Source organism: Schistocerca serialis, chromosome 11, assembly GCF_023864345.2.
Source record: "Schistocerca serialis cubense isolate TAMUIC-IGC-003099 chromosome 11, iqSchSeri2.2, whole genome shotgun sequence".
Classification (NCBI taxonomy): Eukaryota; Metazoa; Arthropoda; class Insecta; order Orthoptera; family Acrididae; genus Schistocerca; species Schistocerca serialis.
The window spans coordinates 98,726,326-98,752,141 of NC_064648.1; the positions used below are offsets into that span (position 1 = coordinate 98,726,326).

Here is a 25,816-nt window from a genome sequence, read left to right on the forward strand (position 1 = left end):
AAATGTGCAGCAGTGGTGTCTGTGACGACGGCGTGTCGCCCGTTACCAGTCCGTTTTTGTGTCACAGGTTTCAGCAGCGGTCCTGGGTTGGGGCGGGCTGGTGCTGGCGCTGTGCCTGACGACGTTCGGCGTCTGGTGGTGCGCCACACTCGCCGTCTGCCTCGCCGTCTTCATTGTCGGGTGAGTGCGGCGAGCCTGCGCTCCCCACTGAGCAAATCGCTTCCTCGTCTGCATCTACAGCTACACTGTGTGATCAAAAGTATCCGGATACCTCCAAAAACGTACATTTTTCATAAGAGGTGCATTGTGCTGCCACCTATTGCCAGGTGCTCCGTATCAGCGACCTCAGTGGTCGTTAGACATCGTGAGAGAGCAAAATGGGATGCTCCTTGGAACTCACGGAATTCAGTGGAGAAACATTGTGTCGAGTGACAAATCACAGTACACAATATGGCGATCCGATGGCAGAGTGTGGGTATGGCGAATGCCCCGTGAACATTATCTGTCAGCGTATGTAGTGCCAACAGTAAAATTAGGAGGCAGTGCTGTTATGGTTTGGTCGTGTTTTTCGTGGAGGGGGCTTGCACCACTTGTTGTTTTGCGTGGCACTATCACAGCACAGGCCTACACTGATGTTTTAAGCACCTTCCTGCTTCCCACTGTCAAAGGGCAAATCAGGGATGGCAATTGCTTCTTTCCACACAATTGAGCATCTATTCGTAATGCACAGCGTGTGGTGGAGTGGTTACACAACCGTAAGGTCCCTGTAATGGACTGGCCTGCACAGTCCTGACCTGAATCCTACAGAACACCTTTGGGATGTTTAGGAACGCTGACTTTGTGCCAGGCCTCACCGACTGACATCGGTACCTTTCCTCAGTGCTGCACTCCGTGAAGAATCGGCTCTTTGAACGTATGCCCGCGAGAGTGAAAGCTTTCATCTAGGCTAAGGGTGGGCCAACACCATGTTGAATTCCAGCATTACCCGTGGATGGTGCCAAAAACTTTTAAGTCGTTTTCTGCCAGGGTCCGGATATCACATGGTGTGTATCTATACTCTGCAAACCATTGTGCGGATAGTGGCGGTTCCAGTTATTAGGGTTTCTTCCTGTTCCATTTACGTATGGAGTGTGCCTAGTATGATTGAATGCCTCTGTGCGTGCAGTAATTATTCCGAACTTATCCTCACGATCCCGATGTGAGCAATACGTACGGGGTTGATATATTCCTAGAATTATCATTTAAAGCCAGTTCTTGAAACTTTGTTGGTAGACTTCTCGGGATAGTCTATGTCTATCTCCAAAAGTCTTAGTGCAGTTCCTTCAGTATTTCTGTGATGCTCTCCCACGGATCAGACAAACCAGTGATCTTCTGTGCTGCCCTTCTCTGTGTACGTTCAATATCCCCTGTTAGTTCTATTTGGTATGGGTCCCACACATTGAGCAGTATTCTACAACTGCTTGCACAAGTCATTTGTAAGCATTCTCGTTTGAAGATTGATTGTGCTTCCCCAGTATTCTACCAGTAAACTGAAATGTACCACCTGATTTACCCACACCTGATCCTACATGATGATTCCATTTTGTATCCTTACAAAGTGTTGCACCCAGGTATTTGCATGCGTTGGCCACTTCAAACAGTATTTCGTTGATATTATAGTCTTAGGATACTATTTTTTGTGTTTTTGTGAAGTGCACTATTTTACATTTGTGAACATTTAAATCAAGCTGCCAATGTCTGCACCATGTTGAAATCTTTTCAAGAGCTGACTGAACATTTATGTACTTTCAGATAGCACTTCATTAAAGATAATCACATCATCTCCAAAATGTCTGAGGCTACTATTAATATTGTCTGCAAGGTCATTAATAAATTGTGTATTAATACACAACATGAACAACAGGGATACCAACATACTTCCCTAGGCACACCGGAAGTTACCTCTACGTCTGATGATGAGTCTCCAGCCAACCTACCAAAAAGTCCTCAATCCAGTCACAAATTTCACTTGATACACCATACGATCGTACTTTTGACAATAAGTGTAGATGTGGTACTGAATCAAATGCTTTCCAGAAATCAAGAGATAATACTTCTATCTAGTTGCCTTGATCCAAAACTTTCAGTATGTCATGTGAGAAAGTACGGGTTGGGATTCACACGATTGGTGTTTTCGGAATCCATGCTGGTTCAAGATACCTTACTGTATTTGAGCTCAGAATGTTGTAAGATTCTGCATCAAATCAGTGTCAGGTATATTGGACGGTAGTTTTGTGAATCGCAGCTGCTACACGTCTCGTACACTGTTGGCGAAGTCGTTAGGACCACCTTCTGTGGTTCCTGTACCCTATCTTGCTACATTCGATAGGCTACAAATGTCGTCGATTAATATTTGTATACCACAGTCTTTCACAGCCATTACTTACCTACTTCGTCAGTTTTCTTATACAAACATTAGGTTACGGGCTAAGCAGGCCCGTTCAGGAGGTTGCTAAGCGAGCGTGAGTGCTCGAGCTTTCTTGCCACCTGGATAGTGCGTGCTTGCACTAAAGTGCAGTAATCGGATGTCACTATGTGCAAACTGTGCCCTGCCTTCAGAGGAGTCACTGTGTGTTAAGTTGACTGTAGCCTTAGATGCAAGCTTTTGTACACTCAGTTTAAAGTGGAGAGTAGCTCTTTATAACTTGATGAAAAGCAATGTTATGGCCTGGTAAACAACCTTGGAGTGAAGGTCAGACACAGCAGCATCAGTTTTCAAGACGCAGTGAATGCAGGCTAGCTACAATTGTAACTTGAGGGCATAGTGTGACAGGCAGTTGCGCGATAAATTTCAAAATAAAATGAGTCTTGTAGTCGTGTATAAAACTTTTGCTTGTCATAAATTTCCGCAACTTAACAAGTTTGCAGCTATGACTGTATCAGGGTTTGGGCCTACATGCTTGTATGGACAACTCTTTTCTAGAGAGAAATCTATCCACAGAGGCTGACTCACAGACTGCAACTTAAAAGCTTACCTTCAAAGTAACACTGTTTGGAAAGAGGTACCAGCTATTGATGCTTCAGTGAAAAGCTAAAAAGTAGAATTCAAAGACATTCAGTATTTTTATATTTAATATGTGAATAATACAGGGCGTTTCAAAAAGAAAGAGCAGATTTCAAACATTTATTTCTCAAAAACTACAAATGATAGAAACACAATTCAAACGTTTCTTGTCAGAGAAAGGTTCAAAGTTTTTCAATGGTCCGCGCAGAAGTTCCATGCAAATCCGCAGTGGCGCTGGCGTTTGTTTGTAGGAAAATGGCGACGACACCACAGGAACGATCATTTTGTGTGCTGCAATTTGCAAAGTTAGAGTCCATTGTTGGTGTGCAACGTGCATTCCGCCGTCAATTCAACAAACAGCCGCCTCGTCATAAGCAAATTTATGAGTGGCATCACAGATTCGTAGAAGATGGTTGCATCTGCAAGCGAAAAAGCACGGGTCGTCCACGCACATCGGATGAAAATGTCGAGCGTGTCCGTGCAGCTTACGAAAGGAGCCCTAGAAAATCCACGACACGGGCAAGTCACGAACTAAACATGTCTAAAACAACGGTATGGCGCGTTCTGAGTAAGCGTCTGCACATGAAGCCGTACAAACTGCAGTTATTGCAAGCATTGCGTCCTGACGACCACAACAAAAGGTTCGAATTTTCAACTGCAATTCTACAGGACATGGAAGAGGACAATTTTGCCGAACGATTAATTTTTTCAGATGAATCAACGTTTCACATTTCTGGTAAAGTTAATCGGCATAACGTACGAATTTGGGCGAGTGAAACTCCGAGGGACGTTATTCAACATGAAAGAGACTCACCAAAGGTTAACGTCTTTTGTGCAATTTCGGTAAACAAAGTTTATGGACCTTTCTTTTTCATGGAGAAAACTATCACAGGAACCATTTACCTGGACATGTTAGAAAACTGGCTATTTCCTCAACTTCAGGAAGATTCAAATCACTTCATCTTCATGCAAGATGGCGCCCCACCACACTTCTCTGAACCTGTACGACGGTACCTAAATAACACCATTCCAGGACGGTAAATTGGAAGAGCAGGAGCACAAGATCAATGTCATCGTCTGTGGCCTCCCAGGTCACCAGACCTTACTCCCTGCGATTTTTATTTGTGGGGGTACATAAAGGACTGTGTTTATGTCCCACCTATGCCCGCTACTCTTCAAGAGGTACGACATCGAATTGTTGCGGCTGTGAATTCGGTAACTAAAGACCAGTTGCGTCGTGTGTGGCAAGAAATGAGATACCGGTTTGATATTTGTCGTGTAACAAATGGTGCTCATATTGAGGTACAGTTTTGATATTTGTTGTGTAACATTTGGTACTCATATTGAGTGAAGGACCGTTGGAATTGTGTTTCTATCATTTGTAGTTTTTGAGAAATAAATGTTTGAAATCTGCTCTTTCTTTTTGAAACGCCCTGTATATCTAAAAACAAAGATGATGTGACTTACCGAACGAAAGTGCTGGCAGGTCGGTAGACACACAAACATACACACGAAATTCAAGCTTTCGCAACAAACGGTTGCTTCGTCAGGAAAGAGGGAAGGAGAGGGAAAGACGAAAGGATGTGGGTTTTAAGGGAGAGGGTAAGGAGTCATTTCCAATCCCGGGAGTGGAAAGACTTACTTTAGGGGGGAAAAAGGACGGGTATACATTCGAGCACATCTTCCGGGTTACAGGACTGGAGTAGGTGGTGGTGGGAGGGTGCACGGGACAGGTTTTACATCGGGGGCAGTTACAAGGGTAGGAGCCAGAGGGTAGGGAAGGTGGTTTGGAGATTTCATAGGGATGAACAGAGAGGTTACGAAGGTTAGGTGGACGGCGGAAAGACACTCTTGGTGGATTGGGGAGGGTTTCCTGAAGGATGGATCTCATTTCAGGACAGGATTTGAGGAAGTCGTATCCCTGCTGGAAAGCCACATTTAGAGTGTGATCCAGTCCCGAAAAGTATCCTGTCACAAGTGGGGCACTTTTGGGGTTCTTCTGTGGGAGGTTCTGGGTTTGAGGAGATGCGGAAGTCGCTCTGGTTATTTGCTTCTGTACCAGGTCGGGAGGGTAGTTGCGGGATGCGAAAGCTGTTTTCAGGCTGTTGGTGTAATGGGTCAGGGATTCCGGACTGGAGCAGATTCGTTTGCCACGAAGACCTAGGCTGTAGGGAAGGGACCGTTTGATGTGGAATGGGTGGCAGCTGTCATGATGGAGGTACTGTTGCTGTTGGTGGGTTTGATGTGGACGGATGTGTGAAGCTGGCGATTGGACAGGTGGAGGTCAAACCAACAAGCAACTACCCTCCCGACCTGGTACAGAAGCAAATAACCAGAGCGACTTCCTCATCTCCTCAAACCCAGAACCTCCCACAGAAAAACCCCAGAAGTGCCCCACTTGTGACAGGATACTTTCAGGGACTGGATCAGACTCTAAATGTGGCTCTCCAGCAGGGATACGACTTCCTCAAATCCTGTCCTGAAATGAGATCCATCCTTCATGAAATCCTCCCCACTCCACCAAGAGTGTCTTTCCGCCGTCCACCTAACCTTCGTAACCTGTTAGTTCATCCCTATGAAATCCCCAAACCACCTTCCCTACCCTCTGGCTCCTACCCTTGTAACCGTCCCCCGGTGTAAAACCTGTCCCGTGCACCCTCCCACCACCACCTACTCCAGTCCTGTAACCCGGAAGATGTACACGATCAAAGGCAGAGCCACGTGTGAAAGCACCCACGTGATTTACCAACTGACTTGCCTACACTGTGATGCATTCTATGTGGGAATGACCAGCAACAAACTGTCCATTCGCATGAATGGACACAGGCAGACAGTGTTTGTTGGTAATGAGGATCACCCTGTGGCTAAACATGCCTTGGTGCACGGCCAGCACATCTTGGCACAGTGTTACACCGCCTGGGTTATCTGGATACTTCCCACTAACACCAACCTGTCAGAACTACGGAGATGGGAACTTGCCCTTCAGTATATCCTCTCTTCTCGTTATCTGCCAGGCCTGAATCTCCGCTAATTTCAATTTGCCGCTGCTCATACCTCACCTGTCTTTCAACAACATCTTTGCCTCTACTTCCGCCTCGACTGACATCTTTGCCCAAACTCTTTGCCTTTACAAATGTCTGCATGTGTCTGTGTATGTGCGAATGGATATGTGTGTGTGTGTGTGTGTGTGTGTGTGTGTGTGTGTGTGTGTGTGTGTGTGTATTGAGTGTATACCCGTCCTTTTTTCCCCAAGGTAAGTCTTTCCGCTCCCAGGATTGGAATGACTCCTTACCCTCTCAGTTAAAACCCACATCCTTTCGTCTTTCCCTCTCCTTCCCTCTTTCCTGACAAAGCAACCATTTGTTGCGAAAGCTTGAATTTCGTGTTTGTTTGCGTTTGTTTGTGTGTCTATCGATCTGCCAGCACTTTTGTTCGGTAAGTCACATCATCTTTGTTTTTAGATATATTTTTCCCACATGGAATGTTTCCCTCTATTATATTAATATGTGAATAAAATAGTCACGAAAACTTAATTTCAATTTAAACTGCATCTGAAAATGACATTTATTGAAAGGCTACATCAGTCGTAAGAAATATTGTATTTCGTTCTGAGCTTGCCCATATTCTTTGCCTCGTCTGTCGAAATTTAAGTTTCATTCCTTTGTCACTTCTCACCAGTGAAACTGTCTTAGGAAATCAGTTTGCCACAAAAGGCATTAATCACCCACAGTGAACTGATATATATCTGCAGGACTAACATTAGTGGTCGTAGGATAGATTTGTTGACAATAGTTCCTCATGCCTAGCTGCCTCGTTCCAAACTTGTCCTGCCCTCCCCTTCTCACGCCGTTATTCACCGTGAGCCGGACAGTTGCTCACTGCAGAGGTATGAGCAGGAGCCGGCTTGCACGGGCAGACCGATGAACCGGCCCTGCTTTAAGGCGTATTTCTGTGCTTGATGTTTAGCTCCTAATGGTGGGTAGATCTTCAGAGGCTCAACTAGTAATTAATTTTCTAAATTAAACAACTTCTAAAGAAGGAGACACAGCTGCATAATAGGTGTAAAACAAACCATTGGGCTACAGTTAGAGAGATGCCAAATGAACACGTTTGGCTATCGTGAGACCAATGCGTGAAGCCATTTTGGCTAATAGTCTTTTGGTTGTATGGACTGAAAAATTTAGTAAAATACATGTTAGTGTCAGTGGTGTTCAGAAACAGCTGAAACTGTTAAAATTGGAACAAAGCTCCAGGTCCCGATGGTATCCCTCTCAGATCGTACACTGAATTTGCGGCTGAGTTTGCCCCTCCTTCAACTATAATCTGTTGTAGATCCCTCGAACACCCAAAATATGCACCCAGTATACAAGCAGCATAATAGAAGTGATCTACAAAACTACTGTCCAGTATCCTTTACATCAGTTTATTGTATCATATCCATTTACAAGAAAGATGGCATGTCCTTGACATCGGTTTCTTGTAGACTCTTAGAACATATTCTGAGCTCAGACATAATGAAATATCTCAAACAAAATGACCACCTCTGTGTCAGCCAGCAAGGATGCCAGAAACATTGATTATTTAAAACCCAATACACACACTTCTCACATAACGGACTGGAATCTTTGGCTCAAGGCAGTCATGTAGATCAGTATTTCTTCTGCTTATTATGAAACATATGATGGTATGTGGTATCAAGAGAAATTTGTGACTCGATTGGAGATATCTTGGTAGGAAGGATGCAGCAAGTTGTCTTCCATGATGAATTGTTGACAGATGTGGAAGTGCCTCCACGTTCGTAGCTCTCCAACAGTTGGCAGTACTCGTATGTGGCAGGTAGTGGCTTGTTCCGCAGCCTCTTCTCTACAGCTCCAGTTGGCGGCAAGCCTTAGTGCTGAACGGTTGTCTTGTTACAGTGTAAAGTACGGAACCCTGTGCAGACGGTCGGTCAGTGCGATTTAAGCAACGTGCAGTCATTAAATTCTTGACAGCAGAAGCGGTCACCTCAAAGGAGATTCATCAGAGAATGAAAGCAGTTTATGGTGATAATGTTGATGTGAGTACTGTGTGTCATTGGGCGAGTAAGTTTAAAGATGTTGAGGCAGAAACATATGACCTGCGTGACAAACAAAGAGTTGTAGGTCCTGTGACAGCAACCACAGAGTTTCACTAGCAAAATGTTGACAGACTGATTCGGGACAATCGTCGTATCACTCAGAGAGAAATTGCAAGCACAACCGGCATTTCACAAGAATGTGTGGGTCACATTGTTGCTTTGCTTAGGCACACACTTCACGTGCCACCACAGCAGACTTCACGGACAGAATCTCACCACCGTACGACATCCTGCTACAGTCCAGATTTAGCACTGTCTCACTTCCACCTGTTCCCGATAATGAAAGACAATCTGCAGGGACATCATTATGCTTCTGATGAAGATGTCAAGAGAACTGTGAGACCGTGGCTGCGGAAATAGTGTTGACATCTTCCTTGATGGCTTAAGAAAAGTGTTCATCATTGGCAGAAGTGTATCCAATTGGCTGGTGTGGAAAAATGAATATTGGTAATTAAAGGTCACATTCTAAGGATTATTTCTGCGGTGGTGGTGGTGGTGGTGGTGGTGGTGGTGGTGGTGGTTGTGGGGATGTTTAAGGGGGACTAAACAGCTAAGGTCATCAGTCCCCCATTCCAAAAACAGGCGAGACAGAAATGCACGAAGCAGGTAAAACCCCAAGGGGAAGGAGACTCCCCCCCAGGCCCTAAAAGAACACAAATGCGGTAACGAACACTACAGACACGAAGACACCAGACAAAAAGAAACAGAACAAAAGAAGATGACTGGAGACTAGTTGACTGACCACGACAACAAAAAAGGGAAAGAGTCAACCAACCGACTACACACTAAAATTTGCAACCAAATATGAGAGACTTGAGGACAAGAGACACACAAAGGGAAAGGTGCAAACAACACTCGAAAAATCTTGTTTTTGTGTAAACAGTTGGAATGGTTTGCTTACTGAGATGTCGTGCATTGTCGCTGGCTGGGCGCAGCCGAGTATGTGCGCTACTTCCCTACTCTCTCTCTCTCTCTCTCTCTCTCTCTCTCTCTCTTACTGCTTCTCCCCTTCCTACCACTCCCCTCAGCTTGCAGCCAGTGCTGCCACCACCTTGCCACTAGCCTAGCAGCTGCCGATGAGAGGCATGGAGGCGTGAGGGGTGGTTTGTTTGTATCTGATTCTCAGATATGGTTGATGCAGCAGCCAGAGACGGTAGTTGTGTGTGTGTGTGTGTGTGTGTGTGTGTGTGTGTGTGTGTCATTAATATCGACTCTTAGAGTATTTGCACAAGTTATCTATTGCATGGATTGGTCACCACGATCTCATTGCATCAACGTATCTGTGGCACGTGAATAGCTGGCTACACGAGTGGATTTCTGTAAGGGGTCAAAACTGCATGCCATTTCTGCCGGTATCTCTTAACCGATTGGGTCTGCCTATCTGAAGCCTGTCGTTTCCCACTAATAGGCAGGTCCTGCCTGTCGGATCTAGTCTCACCGATCAGCCCACAGGCCGGGTCTCTTTGTGTATGTGTAATGCAGTGGATTTTCAAGGTCTGTGGCGCTCCTTGGCAGGCCAGAAACCACAGACAATGGATTTCAGGAATTGTGCATTTCTCACTGCAAGTACATTGTGAAGTGTGATCTTTTATAGACATTTTATTTATTGCAGTAAATTTCAGCACCTTGAATGTAGTTTATGTGTTACAAATTATGGACAATAAAAATAACAACAACGGCAGTCTTGGTTTACACAACTATTCCCTGCCTTATACACTTATTTCAAGACACCTACTTTCTTCTGATGTTATTTCTGAAATCAGTAAAGGCATTTTAAATCTGTCTTGCGACACACAGGAAATCTGTATTTTTGTACCAAATGTGTTCCATTTTATTAAAATAAAATAACAAAAGTGGTCTTAATGAAACACGTGTGCCATTTGGCTTGCTTTCTCCATCTAAAAATTTTCATTACAAAAGATGGTGATATTAAGTACTAAGATTTTTTTGCTCACATGGAGGACAAATACAGAATCCTTACATTTTTTGTCAACTTGTGTGTCTACTTACCCTTGAGATCTCCAAATTTGTCAGGGAAAACTGCTGAAACTTGTCTGGAAATCAGGCAAATATCAGGGAATTTCACTTGGGGAAACCTTGTGGCAACCCTGCTGTGATCTGTCAATAACAAGACTTCTTCTATACAGTGACACATGCAGCAACTTTGTGTCACTTCTTAAGAAATTTAACAAAATGGAGTTAAGAGGTTTTCACTGCCTGCCATCGATAGATAATATTTATAGTAAGCTCAGACTTTTTACAGATGATGAAGTCATCTGTAATGTCCAGAAATGTTTAAGTTCACTAAATGAAAAAATGTAGTGTCCTATGACTATAATGTTAATGAGTCACTATTAGAATTGGCCAACTCGTACAAATACCTGGGTATAACACTTTGTAGGGATATGAAATGGAATTATCACCTAGGCTCAGTTGTGGGTAAAGCAGATGGTAGAATACTGGGGAGTGGAATCAGTCTACAAAGGAGATTGCTTACAAATCACTTGTGCTACCAGTTCTAGAATATTCCTCAATGTGTGGTACTCATACCAATACGGCTAACTGGGGATACTGACATGGGAACCTCCCCATCGCACCCCCCTCAGATTTAGTTATAAGTTGGCACAGTGGATAGGCCTTGAAAAACTGAACACAGATCAATTGAGAAAACAGGAAGAAGTTGTGTGGAACTGTGAAAAAATAAGCAAAATATACAAACTGAGTAGTTCATCGGAACATATACAACATCAAGGACAATAGGATCGCAGGAGCGCCATGGTCTCGTGGTAACGTGAGCAGCTGCGGAACGAAAGGTCCTTGATTCAAATCTTCCATTGAGTGAAAATTTTATTTTTTTATTTTCAGTTTATGTGACAAACTCTTATGTTTTCATCACTTTTTTGGGAGTGATTATCACATCCACAAGAAAACCTAAATCGGGCAAGGTAGAAGAATCGCCAAGTGTACAAGTTAGGTGGGTCGACAACATATTCCTGTCATATGACGCACATGCCGTCACCAGTGTCGTATAGAATATATCAGATGTGTTTTCCTGTGGAGGAATCGGTTGACCTATGACCTTGCGATCAAATGTTTTCGGTTACCATTGGAGAGGCACGTCCTTTCGTCTACTAATTGCACGGTTCTGCGATGCGGTCGCAAAACACAGAGACTAAACTTATTACAGTGAACAGAGACGTCAATGAACGAACGGACAGATAATAACTATGCAAAAATAAATAAAGTAAAATTTTCACTCCAGGGAAGACTTGAACCAAGTACCTCTCGTTCTGCAGCTGCTCACGCTACCACGGGACCACGGTGCACCTGAGCTCACATTGTGCATAATTTTGCCTATGTGGCCCATGGACTACTCAGTTTGTATATTTTGCTTATTTTTTCACAGTTCCACACAACTTCTTCCTGTTTTCTCAATTGATCTGTGTTCAGTTTATGAAGGCCTATCCACTGTGCCAACTTATAACTAAATCTGAGGGGGGTGCGATGGGGAGGTTCCCTTGTGAGCGTATATGGAGAAGGGCGGCACGAATCGTCACAGGTTTGTTTAATCCGTGGGAGAATGTCACTGAGATACTGAAGGAACTGAACTGTAAGCCTCTTGAAGTCAGATGTAAACTATCCCAAGAAAGTCCATTAACAAAGTTTCCAGAACCAGCTTCAAATGATTACTATAGGGACATACTACATGTGACCTACACAGGGATTGTGAGGATAAGATTAGAATAATTGTAGCACACACAGAGGCTTTGAAACAGTAGTTCTTCCCACGGTCCATCCGTGAATGGAATGGAAGAAACCCTAATAACTGGGACAGTGGGAAGTATCCTCTGTTGTGCACTTCACTGTGGTTTGGAGAGTTTGGATGTAGATGTAGGAATTCAGCAAGCCAAGCTGTTAATACAGGCTGGTCCATCTGAAGCTTCGGATGAAATAATCTCGAAAACTATACTTAGGGTAAAAGTAATAAGTAAGACCAGTTCGTAAGCTCAAAGGGGGACATCAAATGATACTACACGTGACCCCCAGCCCCCGCACCCTTTCGTGGGGCAGGGGGCAACTTTTAAATCTTAAATGGAAACCCCCAATTTTTATTGCAAATTCGGATTCTCCATAAAAAAAGTAATCAAGTTTTGTGTGAAACATTTTTTAAACGATTGACAGATGCCACTGAAATTGAGAAAAATTAAAATTGTGTAAGAACTCCAATTTATTTAGAATGATTCGAGAAGGACGCATCAAATCGAAACAGAATGTGCACCAATTCTTTCATTACACCAAATTAAGCTATTTTTTTTTTACAAAATGTCTCCTAACTGCCACAGTTTTTAATGGAGGGAGTCGGAATGGTATTAAAAACTCGTTAGGGAACTCTTCACAATTGCAGTACTCACCCGACTGTGGCACAGCTGTGGCCAAACTGCGAACTATGGCTCAGTATGAAGGTCGGTGCAATGCCATCAGATGCCGCTTAACTTTCAGATTGTGAACTGTAAACATCAACTGATAAAAGTAAATTATTCTTAGCGAAACATGGCTCACTATCCTCCTACAGAGATTTTTGATATGATGTTAATTTTAGGTGAATGCCATAACAATTAAGCTGCAGGTGCACAATTGTGTGTGGATTGTTTCCCCAAACAGACGACATCCAAGCGAAAACATTATTCGAAATTGCACTCAACGAGCTCGAAATGTCATCGCGAATACAATGGAAATGACGCTCGTACCCTTGCCGTTCTCGCCTGTGTTCAACTGGTTCCTGAAATGAGTGCGATTCAGAGACAAACTGGAATACCGAAATAAACTTTTCTGAAGATTTTGAAGGCACATAAATATCATGTGTATCATACCACACTGACACAGGCATTAATGCTGAAAGATATGCAAATACACGTGCTTTTCTGTCAACAGGCCTTGGAAGTGACTAGAGTCGACAATGATATTTTTAGAAACGTTACGTTTGCTGATGAAGCCACATTCAGAAACAGTGGCGAATTAAAAAGTCAAGATTGTCATTATTGGTCCCCTGTCAATCCACACTGGCACAGACCCATTGACAATCAACACAAATGGTCGTTAATGGTCTGGTGCGGAATTTTAAATGGTTACTTGATAGGACCGAAATGTGGAATCTTATTTACAACTTCTCTGCGATGATTTGTTGGAACTAATGGAAGATGTTGATTTAGATACTAGGCAACGAATGTGGTTCTAACAGGACGAAGCAGCTCCCCATTATGCTAAAAATGTGCGGAACGTTTTAAATTTACGGTACTCTGGTCGGTGGATAGGACGCTGCGGACCAATTCAGTGGCCTCCACGTTCATTAGACCTAACATCTTCTGATTTTTTTCTTGTGGGGGGTTTTTAAAAAAAAATATTGTTTATGAAAGACCGCCCGCAACCAGAAACGATATGGAGCAACGCATTCGAAGAGTATGTGCAGCCATACCAATGGATGTGCTGCTCAAAACTGTGGACAACTTTCACAGACGATTAACTTTATGCATTGAAGCAAATGGGGATAATTGTGAACAATTTCTTTGTGGCTAATTTCATTAATTAAGCACCCCAACATGTGAGAGGCAAGGGGACTCTCACTAATGAAGCACCCCATGGGAACATCATTCTACTACGTCCATGTCATTGTTCCTGGGTAACACTAAAAATAGGATAAAGTACATTTTGTATAAAAATAGCTTAATTTGGTGTAATGAAAGAATTGGTGCACATTTTGTATCGATTTGATGCGTCTTTCTCGGATAATTCTAAATAAATCAGAGTTCTTCCCCAATTTTACTTTTTTCTCGATTTCAGCGCCATCTGTCAATGGTTTAAAAAAAAATGTTTCAGACTAAACTTGATTACATTTTTATGGACAACCCAAACCTGCAATAAAAAATGGGTGTTCCCATTTAAGATTTAAAAGTTGCCCCGCCCCACCCATGGGGGCGGCGGCTGGAGGTCACATGTAGTATCATTTGATATCCCCCTTTGAGCTTACGAACTTGTCTTACCCACTATTTTTACTCAATGTATAGTTATGGAGATAATCTCATCGAAACTTCAGATGGACCACCCTGTATATAACCAATTACAGTCAAGATGAAACCCACTTATTGGCTATGGTACATTGATGACACTCATTATATGGTCTCATTGAGAAAATTAAAATCCCAAATATGTGTAGCACCTTTGTGACATCATGAGTGGGTGAGTTTATCCAGTTCTGTAAGATGTAAACATGTTTGGAGCAAGGGTGTTATAGTAAGCGAAAACTGTACTGTATTCAAAGGTTGTTTATTAAGGTGTTATTTTCTGGTATTATAAGCTTATTGTGGCCCCATGACCATTATCAAGCTACCAGCATTTGTTAGTGCATATACGAGGGCAGTTCAATAAGTAATGCAACACATTTTTTTTTCTGAAACAGGGGTTGTTTTATTCAGCATTGAAATACACCAGGTTATTCCCCAATCTTTTAGCTACACAACACTATTTTTCAACGTAATCTCCATTCAATGCTACGGCCTTACGCCACCTTGAAATGAGGGCCTGTATGCCTGCACGGTACCATTCCACTGGTCGATGTCGGAGCCAACGTCGTACTGCATCAATAACTTCATCATCATCCGCGTAGTGCCTCCCACGGATTGCGTCCTTCATTGGGCCAAACATATGGAAATGCGACGGTGCGAGATCGGGGTTGTAGGGTGCATGAGGAAGAACAGTCCACTGAAGTTTTGTGAGCTCTTGTGTGAGGTCTTGCGTTGTCATGAAGAAGGAGAAGTTCGTTCAGATTTTTGTGCCTACGAACACGCTGAAGTCGTTTCTTCAATTCCTGAAGAGTAGCACTATACACTTCAGAGTTGATCGTTTGACCATGGGGAAGGACATCGAACAGAATAACCCCTTCAGTGTCCCAGAAGACTGTAACCATGACTTTACCGGCTGAGGGTATGGCTTTAAACTTTTTCTTGGTAGGGGAGTGGGTGTGGCGCCACACCATTGATTGCCGTTTTGTTTCAGGATCAAAGTGATGAACCCATGTTTCATCGCCTGTAACAATCTTTGACAAGAAATTGTCACCCTCAGCCACATGACGAGCAAGCAATTCCGCACAGATGGTTCTCCTTTGCTCTTTATGGTGTTCGGTTAGACAACGAGGGACCCAGCGGGAACAAACCTTTGAATATCCCAACTGGTGAACAATTGTGACAGCACTACCAACAGAGATGTCAAGCTGAGCACTGAGTTGTTTGATGGTGATCCGTCGATCATCTCGAACGAGTGTGTTCGCACGCTCTGCCATTGCAGGAGTCACAGCTGTGCACGGCCGGCCCGCACGCGGGAGATCAGACAGTCTTGCTCGACCTTGCGGCGATGATGACACACGCTTTGCCCAACGACTCACCGTGCTTTTGTCCACTGCCAGATCACCGTAGACATTCTGCAAGCGCCTATGAATATCTGAGATGCCCTGGTTTTCCGCCAAAAGAAACTCGATCACTGCCCGTTGTTTGCAACGCACATCCGTTACAGACGCCATTTTAACAGCTCCGTACAGCGCTGCCACCTGTCGGAAGTCAATGAAACTATACGAGACGAAGCGGGAATGTTTGAAAATATTCCACAAGAAATTTCCGGTTTTTTCAACCAAAATTGGCCGAGAAAAAAAATCTGTTGCATTACTTATTGAACTGCCCTCGTACTTATTTCTGTTTGGAACTAATAACAATTTTTTAGATACCTGTCATTCTGCTTGCTTCTGCAACACACTGTTATTGCCGTCGATGTCTAATACCTCCTATTGCCACATATTGTAGGTATAGTGCAGACAAAATTGCTTTTCTCTAGGTATGTAAAGTAGCGGAATTTGTTGCTGACCAATATTCGGTAAGAAAATGTGAAGCAAATTCTGCACATAACAGCAAAGAGCCCAATAATGAATGTTTTTAGAAAAATAGAAATCTACATACACACAAGAAAATATTCAGACAAAATTCTAACAAACAAACAAACAAACTCAAACATATAAATTAAAATGATAGATTACTGAAATTACAGAACATGATAATGGATCAAGCAAATTTGCAGACCGACAGTATTAGTGAACTTTAGCAAAGGGTTTACTACTGCTACCACATACTGCTCTCTGGATGAATAAACCAACTATGTAACTGTATAACAGCATTGACTTAGCTGCCAATTGAAGCTGTCAAACTTATGAAAAATATAAAATAGGTATTGGTAAATATTGCTCAGCAACAAATTCCAGTGCTGAGACATCACACATGTAGAGAATAACAATTTTGTCTGCACTACACTTACAGTATGCAGTAATACAAGGTATCAGACAGCGACAGCAATAACAATGTGTTATGGAAATGACTACTATGATAGATATAAACTAAATAGTTATTAGCTACAAATAGACATAAATATATGTACTAACAGCTGCATATATTTGCAGATAGCTTGATACTGCCTATGTAGCTGAAAGAAGGTAATCTTCTTCTTCTTCTTCTTCTTCTTCTTCTTCTGCTTATCCATTAATGGATGTTGGCGACCACATGTTGTATCTTTCTTCTGTGAACCGCAGTATGTAATAGCTGGTCTACACTTTGTAGTCCTGTCCACTGCTTTGTATTGTCCAACCAGAATGATGTTCTTTGCCCTTGTCTTTTTTCTTCAATCTTCCCTTCTATTATTAACTGCAGAAGCATAAATTTGGTGTTCCTACTATATGTCCTAGCTATGCAGTTTTTCTTCTTTCAAACACTGTCAACATTTCTCGCTGCTTGTTCATTTGTTCCAGTACTTCGGTGCTGGTTATTCTTGCAGTCCATAGTATTTTAAGCATTCTGTGATAAATCCACATTTCAGAGGCCTCTAACTTCTTTGTTGTTGTCATATTTAGTGTCCATCCTCCAGAGCTATCTAGAGGCACAGACCAGATGTAGAATTTTACGAATCCGACTCGAAAGGCTTAGGTCTAGGTCTGTGCTTGTAAGAATATCCTTAATTTTATGAAGGTGTTTTGGGCGTTCTCTATGTGACATTTTATTTCCAAGTCTGTTCGCCTGCCTTCTTCACAAAGCCAGCTTTCAAGGCATTTAAACTTGTTGACTCTTAGTATTACAGCCCGTTAAATTGTAGATTTGCATCTTTAAATGAGTCGGACTCTTGTGTGACAATCATAAAATTAGTCTTTCGATGTTAATATTCAGATCTAGAGTACTGCTGCAATCTACTACTATGTTGACGAGTTGTTGAAGGTCATCTAAATTATCAGCAGTTCCTACATACACTTTATCACATTTGCAGTTAATCATATATACTACTGATGTGGCAAGCAGTAGTCATAGTCATAAGCTTATAGCAACCGAAAATAACATTTTATTAAAAAAGTGTCTAAATGTAGCAGCATTTTGGCTTACTATACATTTAATGGTCCTCACAACATGTACCAGGACTGCAGGCTGGAAAGAATTTAAAAAGTTTTAAGTAGTCTACATTTTACAGAACTGAGTGAGTAGTACCCACAGACAATAGCACACAGGTGCTGAAACATGTTTGCGTGTATATAAAAAATAGTTGTTTGCATAATAGGTGGACCTGAAATCTGGTAATTTAGTCTGCAAACGCAGCTACTGCAAGCAAGAGCGTCAAAGTCAAATTGTGAATTTTCAGCATTCCTGAATTATGTTGACTCTTTAAGTTCGCTACGGAGAAGAGAATGAGGGTCAAATTTCATTTTTGGCTGTACAGATACACAAAAAAATGACGGAACACTTGGGCTCAACATCGACGGAGGGGCCACTTATGTGGACAGATACCTTTCTCGAAAATTCCAATCAGTTTCCCGAGCAAAGAAAAATCAGTAATAGAGACATTGGTGGACTAGACTACAAGAATCTGTCAGCTACATTACTTGGGGTAAGAACTTGATCATTCAAGGTTTACTTTTAGACGAAATGGCTGTTCTGACAAAAAGATAAATGGGGATAAAAGATCTGGAGCTACTGGCAAAAAAGAACCAGCAGAAGGAAAAACTTTTCCTCCCATTCGTAAAAAAAAAGATCAGTTTTCTTCAGCAGGGTGCTAAGAAGATGACTTATCGATCGACACAATGTTTAAACTGACAATAAGGATGGGGATATTTTAACACTGCAAATGGCACGTGACTACTGCTTGCCACATGAGTAGTGCATATAATTAATTGCAAATGTGATAAAGTGTACATAGGAACTGCAAAAAGAAATGTTGATACGAAACTTGAGGAACAAATGTCGTCTAGAAACATGGATAAGTCAGCAGTAGCAGATCGTGCACTGGGACGAGGGAACAGCCAAATTAATTTCTTCTATACTGTGGGTTTTACCAAAACCCAGTCACTACTATGCTATGATGTACAGAGTCCATATAAATTCTTTCTTACTTACTTATATATTAAGATGGTCATTGGCGTTGTCAACCACGTGCTGCATCAACAATATATCCACTGCATTCTGTCTGTTGCCATTTCACCCCAACTGACTACATTCAGAGCTTTCAAATATTTCTTCCTGTTGTCTTTTCCTCTGTTTCTTACCCCACCCAGGGTCTTTTATATATAGATGTCGAGAATGAAAGCTTGCTTAGAAAACCAGGTCTGTGGCCTGCCAATTGGAGTGGTCTTTTACTTTGATATTGTGAAACATAGGGCTGGTTCATCATCTCATAAGTCCATTATTCTTTCTTGTTCTCCCAAGTATTTCTCTCTCTCTCTCACCAGGCCCCAAAAGCTTCGCATTGGCTTTCTTTAAAATGTTAATATCTTCCGTATCTCCCTTTTAGGTAGTGTCCAGTATTATGAAGAATAAAGGACAGTGGGGCATATAGCATTTTTTATCTTCACTTTCACAGAATGTGACATGGCTGCATATTTTGAAGACATCTCTGAGGGCATATAGACACCTGGAACCAGCAGAAGTTCTTTCATTTACATTACTTAAACTTGATTATTCAATAACAACTTTAATGAAAAGGGAGGAGGATTGAAATTAGGCAAGTTGTGTGAGCTTCAGTGCTAAACAAAGCAAAGAGTGCCAAATCTTTCCCACTACAAGCTCTGTAACTAACGTCTGTGCAACGCCACGCAATATTTGGACGAAGTCCAATGGTGGTGCGACCAGCCCATTGCACTCTCGTGTACAAGCAGTTTGCTTTACTGAGGTTGATTAAGTCTGAGAATTAACTACTGCTTCTGTCAGCCATTGAGGATGTCACCAGTGGTAAGATATGAAAAGTTAGGACCAGAAATCACCAAGCAACATAATTTGATTGTTCATTTTGGTCACCTGGGTAGCTGCTTCTAGTGATTCCTCATCTTGGAATAATTTGTCAAATTATTCCTTCCTCCTGGAAGTAGGAAAATTGTTTCATATACGCTATGCTGCTTTAAGATCATTTACGATATCTCTTCATTTTTCCCCCCTCATTGGGGTTCCTTTTTCTCCCAGGTGAAACTTTTTTTATTAGCAGCTTCTCTTAACTGATGTCTCATATGGCTGCTTTGCGTGCACTTGCGGCCGGATGTACACACGTGATCTGCATCTATAGGTCGACACTGTCAGCCCTGTTTCACTTCAAAATATTGCTTGCTTTTAGTGTACAGGGTTGTAAAAAATTATACGATAGCTACTTTAGGCAGTGTAAATGGAGAACTATTTACGATATGGGTACCAAACTTTGTAGGAATGACGTTCAGACTGGGCACTGCGACATTTGCATTGATGTCAAACTTTTTAGGTGCCGGTATTAGTGGTACAGTGATGCGTAGGTGCCGGTATTAGTGGTACAGTGATGTAGTGTTCAAACACGAGCATAATTGTACATTACAGTTGCAGACAGTCAACATAGGCCTATACGAGGTGAGCGGGGCTCTACCCGTAAAGCTGTTTTATCAAAACGAAAGTATGAGGGTCATTCAAATGAATCCTGGTCACGGCATCTGTCTTTGCCTTACACGTACGGTGGCACCACGTAAATATTGGTAGAGAGGCTGGTGCGTGCGCACCGTTTGATGTTGCGTAGCGCCAGTGTGCTTTCACGCTGAAGAGGTGGTGGTCACACAAGTTATCGTCCACAACCGAACGTGCAGCCGAGTACGCAGGAACGGTGAGGAGCGTTTCAATTTTTTTTGGCAGAGGGAGTTGGAGGCCATTTAATGTATCGTCGGATGAAGGCTGTGTACAGTGAGTACAGTCTGAGTCGTTCAAGTGTTGTGGAACGGTGCAAACGAGTCGTTGAAGGGTGCGAGTCACTGGGAGACGATGCTCGTCCTGTTCAGGCAGGCTCATCGTGTCATCACACAGGAAATGGTTGCAGAAGTGAATGCCTTAGTCTCGGACAACCGCAGAATCACCGGGGAGAAGATCCATCCATTACTGGGTATTAGCACGGGCACTGCCCACACCGTAATGCACCGACACTTGAACTTTTTAAAAATCTGTGCACAGTGGGTTCCCCACCGACTGACCGTCGAACACTGCAATACTCGAATGGCGCTGTATTTGAGTCTTTGCAATGTTCTCGTGAGGAGGAATATGTCAATATGGCTTTCTGTCATCTGTTGTCACAGGTGACGAAACATGGTGTCACCATTTTGAACCAGAAAGCAAGCTTCAGAGCAAGCAGTGGAAACATGCGACTTCACCACCTCCAAAGAAATCAAAGGGTGTGCGCATCAGTTCTGATAAGGTCACGATGTGCGAAGCCCCCCACCCACAAGAGCCCACTGCTTGTCGAGTTCCTGGAACAGGGAACCGCCATCAGTACCCAGCATTATCAAGCCACTTTACAGAACCTTACATGAGCCGTTGAGTCAAAATGCCAAGGCATGTTGTCCAATGGTGTTATCCTCCTGCATGATAATGCCAGCCCACACACTCGCAATGCGGTGAAGACAACATTTTAGCAGTTTAGGTGGGAAACACCGGAACATCCACCGTACAGTCCCGACCTTTTGCCGTGTGACTTTCATGTGTTTGGACTTATAAAACAAGCTATTCTCAGACATCGATTCACAACAGACAACAAGATGTGTGACTGGGACCAGGCCTGGATCTGACAGCAGTCTACTAGTTTCAAGGATGGAATCGACTGGCTAGTGTCGCAATGGGATAAATGTGTCAACAGTTTTGGCGACTATTTTTGAGTTTGTGTACTGTGTATAACTAAATTTTTGAGTTAATTAAATCATTATCGTTACTTTACACCAGTTACTTTACACCAGTTACTTTACACCAGTTACTTTACACCAGTTACTTTACACCAGTTACTTTACACCAGTTACTTTACACCACTGACCGGGGTTTCATTTGAATGCCCCTTATAATATTGCTGCTGATTTTTACGAGTATCGATGCATTAAAGGCTTACAAAGTCCTCTTTCTGCGCTGGAGGTGAAGAACGTGATTTGTAAGTTAAAGAATTAACTGGCGATTTGGGAATTGCTCCCGGAAGAGTCTGACTGCCGATTGTGTCACAAATTGTTGAAGAAGTTACTGCTGCCACGACTGAGAATGAAGGATGCAGTGTGCGATATTTGAGCAGTGTGTGAGCTGTGCCACAGCAGTTGAGCATTCTGTGCTCCACAGTTCGAAATGTGCTGCCGCAACTCGGAAATGGTATCTCTAGTGCATTTCCGAGACGTCTTGGGTGCAGGTGGTTACTAGATTGAGCAATGCTTGTAATCTGAACTGTAAAGATAGTACACAATTAACAAATGTCATTAGTTTATTGGTTATTTCTTTTTCACATGTTCTTACACTTGTTCCCACAAAGTTTCATTGTTGTGTAATAACTCAGTGTTTCATGGAGGACCTCTCAAGTAGCAAAAGTTTAATTATATCCAGCCTGTTTTTTACTTTGAGAATTACATATCTTCCACTCCATTTAAAGTTGTTAATATTATTAATCTTATACTTGCAGTTTGAGTATGAAGCTCCACACTGTTACGCAGGTAACTGTAGCCCTTCAGTTTGTCCAGTGAGACTACAGAAACATTAAATTTTGAACAACTCTACAAACATTTTGAAAAGTGATGTCACATTTGACTCTATGATGATGAATGCTAGAGTACAGATAGAAGGGGTACTCGGATTCCTCCAGAGGAGGAGGAGGGGGAATGGGGGTGGAGCTGGCAGTAGATTTAAAATGCATTTGGAAGGTGACCCCATCGTAATAATAGCCTGTATGCAGCTATGATTGGTTTTTTGTGAACATTGGATATGTACCATACTAGATCTGAACAGACATAGGCTGGATTTAGAATACTGGAAAAGAAGGAAGGAATTTACTTACTTGTCTGTCTGTTCAGCCCCTTTTTTGTTTCATTTGAAAACTATCTCGTGATAACTTTCTAAGAAGCTGATACCAGTGATGCTACCATTTGTCAGATGAGTCTGGAAAGGTATGCAAAATAAACTTCGTTAAAAACAAGTTTCTGTACAGTAATGGGTTGTGGGGTTGTAGTGCACATTACAGCTTGAATTATTGTCATTTCTAGTAGCATTAGCAACAGTTGCACAGGAGTTGGCAACAGGTGCACACATTTCAAACTAGAAAATTTTCTTTGTGGCCTATCTGTACCGAGGTTTTGTTGGCTAGATACGGAATGGCCCCTTAGAACATAGTGATGTACAGTACAGTTACTTTCAGTTAATATGTAATATTTTAAGGTTTATTCTTGCAAATGAACTCGGTAATGAAAACAGAAGTGTGTTACCACATCCAGTGAGTTTTTCTGACACTTACACCCAATTTATCTGTGTTCTACAGATTTGATTTTAACAAATGACCATATGTATGGGAACCACAAGTGGAGTGATTGGTTGCAAGTGCACGTTCTCAGACAAGTAATTGTCTACTTGGTAATGGAGAGAAGTGGAGGTGGTGGGGGATTGTAGAGGGAGGCCAAGCCCGAATACAGTAAACAGGTTCAGATGGGTGTAAACTGCAGGAGATACGCACAGGTGAAGATGTTTGTGCAGGTTAGAGTAGCGCGGACAGCTGCATCAAACAAACCAGTGAACTGAAAACCCCAAGAACTACACATAACGACAAATACCATTAGCAAGTAAATGCATTAGCAGCTGATTGTAAGGATGTGCACGTCCCAAAGTCGGTGAATTTTTTGCATATTTGGTGGATCATAATTGTGACCATCCACTATGATGTGAAAGAAATCAGTTTTACAGTAGTATTGTGCTTTTTCAACAAAAAAGTGTGGTAACATTCTCGTGACCATTTACATTATTTTTTGGTGAAATGTTTTACCTGTAAACAGTGTGTATCTCTCTCTCTCTCTCTCTCTCTCTCTCTCTCTCTCTCTCACACACACACACACACACACACACACACACACACACACACACACACACACACCACAGTATCATTACACGTTCATAAATTCTTCTATGAAGTATGAACAGTTGTCAAACAGATAAGATTTTAGTTTGTGTTTGAAGTTAATTTTACTGTTTATTAAATTCTTGATATCACTGACCAGATAGTCAAAGATTTTTATGGCAAGATACTTCACTCCCTTCTTTTTTAATGCTGAGTTTGGGATAGTACATAATATTTATCCATCTACAGGGTCGTGTGGATAAAAGTAGTTCATGTAAGAGTAAAGGAAATGCTGTGAAATTACAGAAATGAAGAGCTGCGATGGACTTCCCATTTATTTACAGTGTAAAAGACATTTACAGATGATGTTGAAAGTGACCCCCTGCAACATCAATACAAAGCCGTGCATGTCTAGAAATATTCAATCCATGGAAAATCCTTCCCACTCCTCTGAGGGTGGTATTTCTCCACCCACTGAAACTACAAGATATCCTCATCCATCCCTGCACAACTGCTGCTCCCAATACCTTGCTTCACAGCTCATATCCGTGTAATAGACATAGATGCAAGATCTATCCCATACATTCCTCCTGCCACCACCTACTGCCTTCCGGTCACAAACGTGACTGATCCCATCAAAGGCAGGGCTACCTGTGAAATCATTCCTGTGATCTTCAAGCGAAGCTGCAGCCACTTTACTGCATTCTATGTGGGCGTGACAACCAACAAGGTGTCTGTCCGCACGAATGGCCACTGACAAACTGTGGCCGAGAAACAACTGGACCACCCTGTTGTTGAGCATGCTCTCCAACACGACATTCTTCATTTCAATGACTGCTACACAGCCCATGCCATCTGAATCCTCCCTACCAACCCCAGCTTTTCTGAATTGTGCAGGTGGGAACTCTCCCTGCAATATATCCAGTGTTTCCATAACACTACTGGCCTCAGCCTTTCCTAGTCATTATCCTTGCCTATCAGCCCCTTCCATTCCAGTACTACACAAACCTCTATTCCACCTACACACATTTTACTTCTCTCCATCCCCCACTCCTCCTCCTCCCCCCCCCCCCCCCCCCACTCCTCCCTCACCTCTCCCTGACTCGCTCCCAATTGCACCTAGCTGCCCCACCCTCTCTCCATCTCATCCCTGTATTCTCACAGCAGTACTTTACATTCCCCCACCACCTGTTACCCTTCTCCTCCCTGACCCACTTGTATGGTTTCAGGGATGTGAACAGGTGATAATATGAAAATGCCAAGAAGGGGAAATTTTGAGGAATAGTTCAAAACATCGCAACTAAATGCATCCGAGAGCACCTCAGTGCCTGAGGCTGTGCGAGGACGGGTTGCCATCGTGCAAGAAGCACACTCCTCTAGTCAGCATTCCCCTCCTTGTGTTATGAACGCTCCTTTTGAGTTTTTTTAGGCTCTTAACAATATCCCTCACTGAGGCACAAATTCGACCAAAATGTTGCCTTTTCGGTCTCAAAAACACTGAGGCCATACTTCTTTGCTGGAAATTGTGGTTCTGAATTTTTTATCAGATGGGGAATTTGTATATCACCACTGCAACAACTGTCTGTCTGTCACGAGTGTGTAATGAGCTACCTGCATTTCATCTCAAATCAAACTAGATCTCACAAAATCCTCACCTTCCAATTCAGGTCACTAGAGAAACTCGCAGGCACTACTGATCTGATTAGTCTCGTGCTGTTCTGTCTGCTGCCTTGGGACCTACTTTACCCACAATTTCTCGTATCCCAACATTTCTGTGAATGTATCGTATATGTGTGTTCTGGAGAGTTGAGAAGACGTTGCAGAAATTTCACCCACTTTCAGTCGGCGGCCTTCGTGCAGAAATTTCATCCACTGTTAATGGGCAGTCTCCAGTAACCGTTTCTGCCATTTTTTGCGCTGACTCATCAGTCAAAATGGAAGGTCCTCCCCTCATCTGTTTGTCATAAAGATTTGTTCTGCCTCCAGTAAATTCCCTACACCACTTATTAAGCAGTCTAATTCTGTTCATAACACCTTCACTGTAAACTGTTTTATTCTGAGGAAAAATTTTGATATGTGTTATTCCTTCAGCAAGTAGATGATGATTCACAGCACATGGCTCGTACTTGGTGGGATTTCTTACAGGCATTTTCTCACAGCTGGACACAACAACATGAGTTTACATACTCCTGTGATGCTATTTCTGGTCAGGGGATCCCCTCTACCATTCAATGTTGCCA

The 25,816-nt window shown here is 42.6% G+C and overlaps 1 protein-coding gene across 3 annotated transcripts in view; it reads left to right on the forward strand.

Annotated features, from left to right (window-relative positions):
- The window catches only part of LOC126426732 (sorting nexin-13-like), a 399,890-nt gene that overhangs the window by 33,074 nt on the left and 341,000 nt on the right, over window positions 1-25,816 (forward strand). For all 3 annotated transcript variants that reach the window (XM_050088694.1, XM_050088696.1, XM_050088695.1), the window contains exon 2: window positions 68-180. In XM_050088694.1, coding sequence (XP_049944651.1) covers window positions 68-180 — 113 coding nt within the window. The remainder of the gene's footprint in view (window positions 1-67; window positions 181-25,816) is intronic.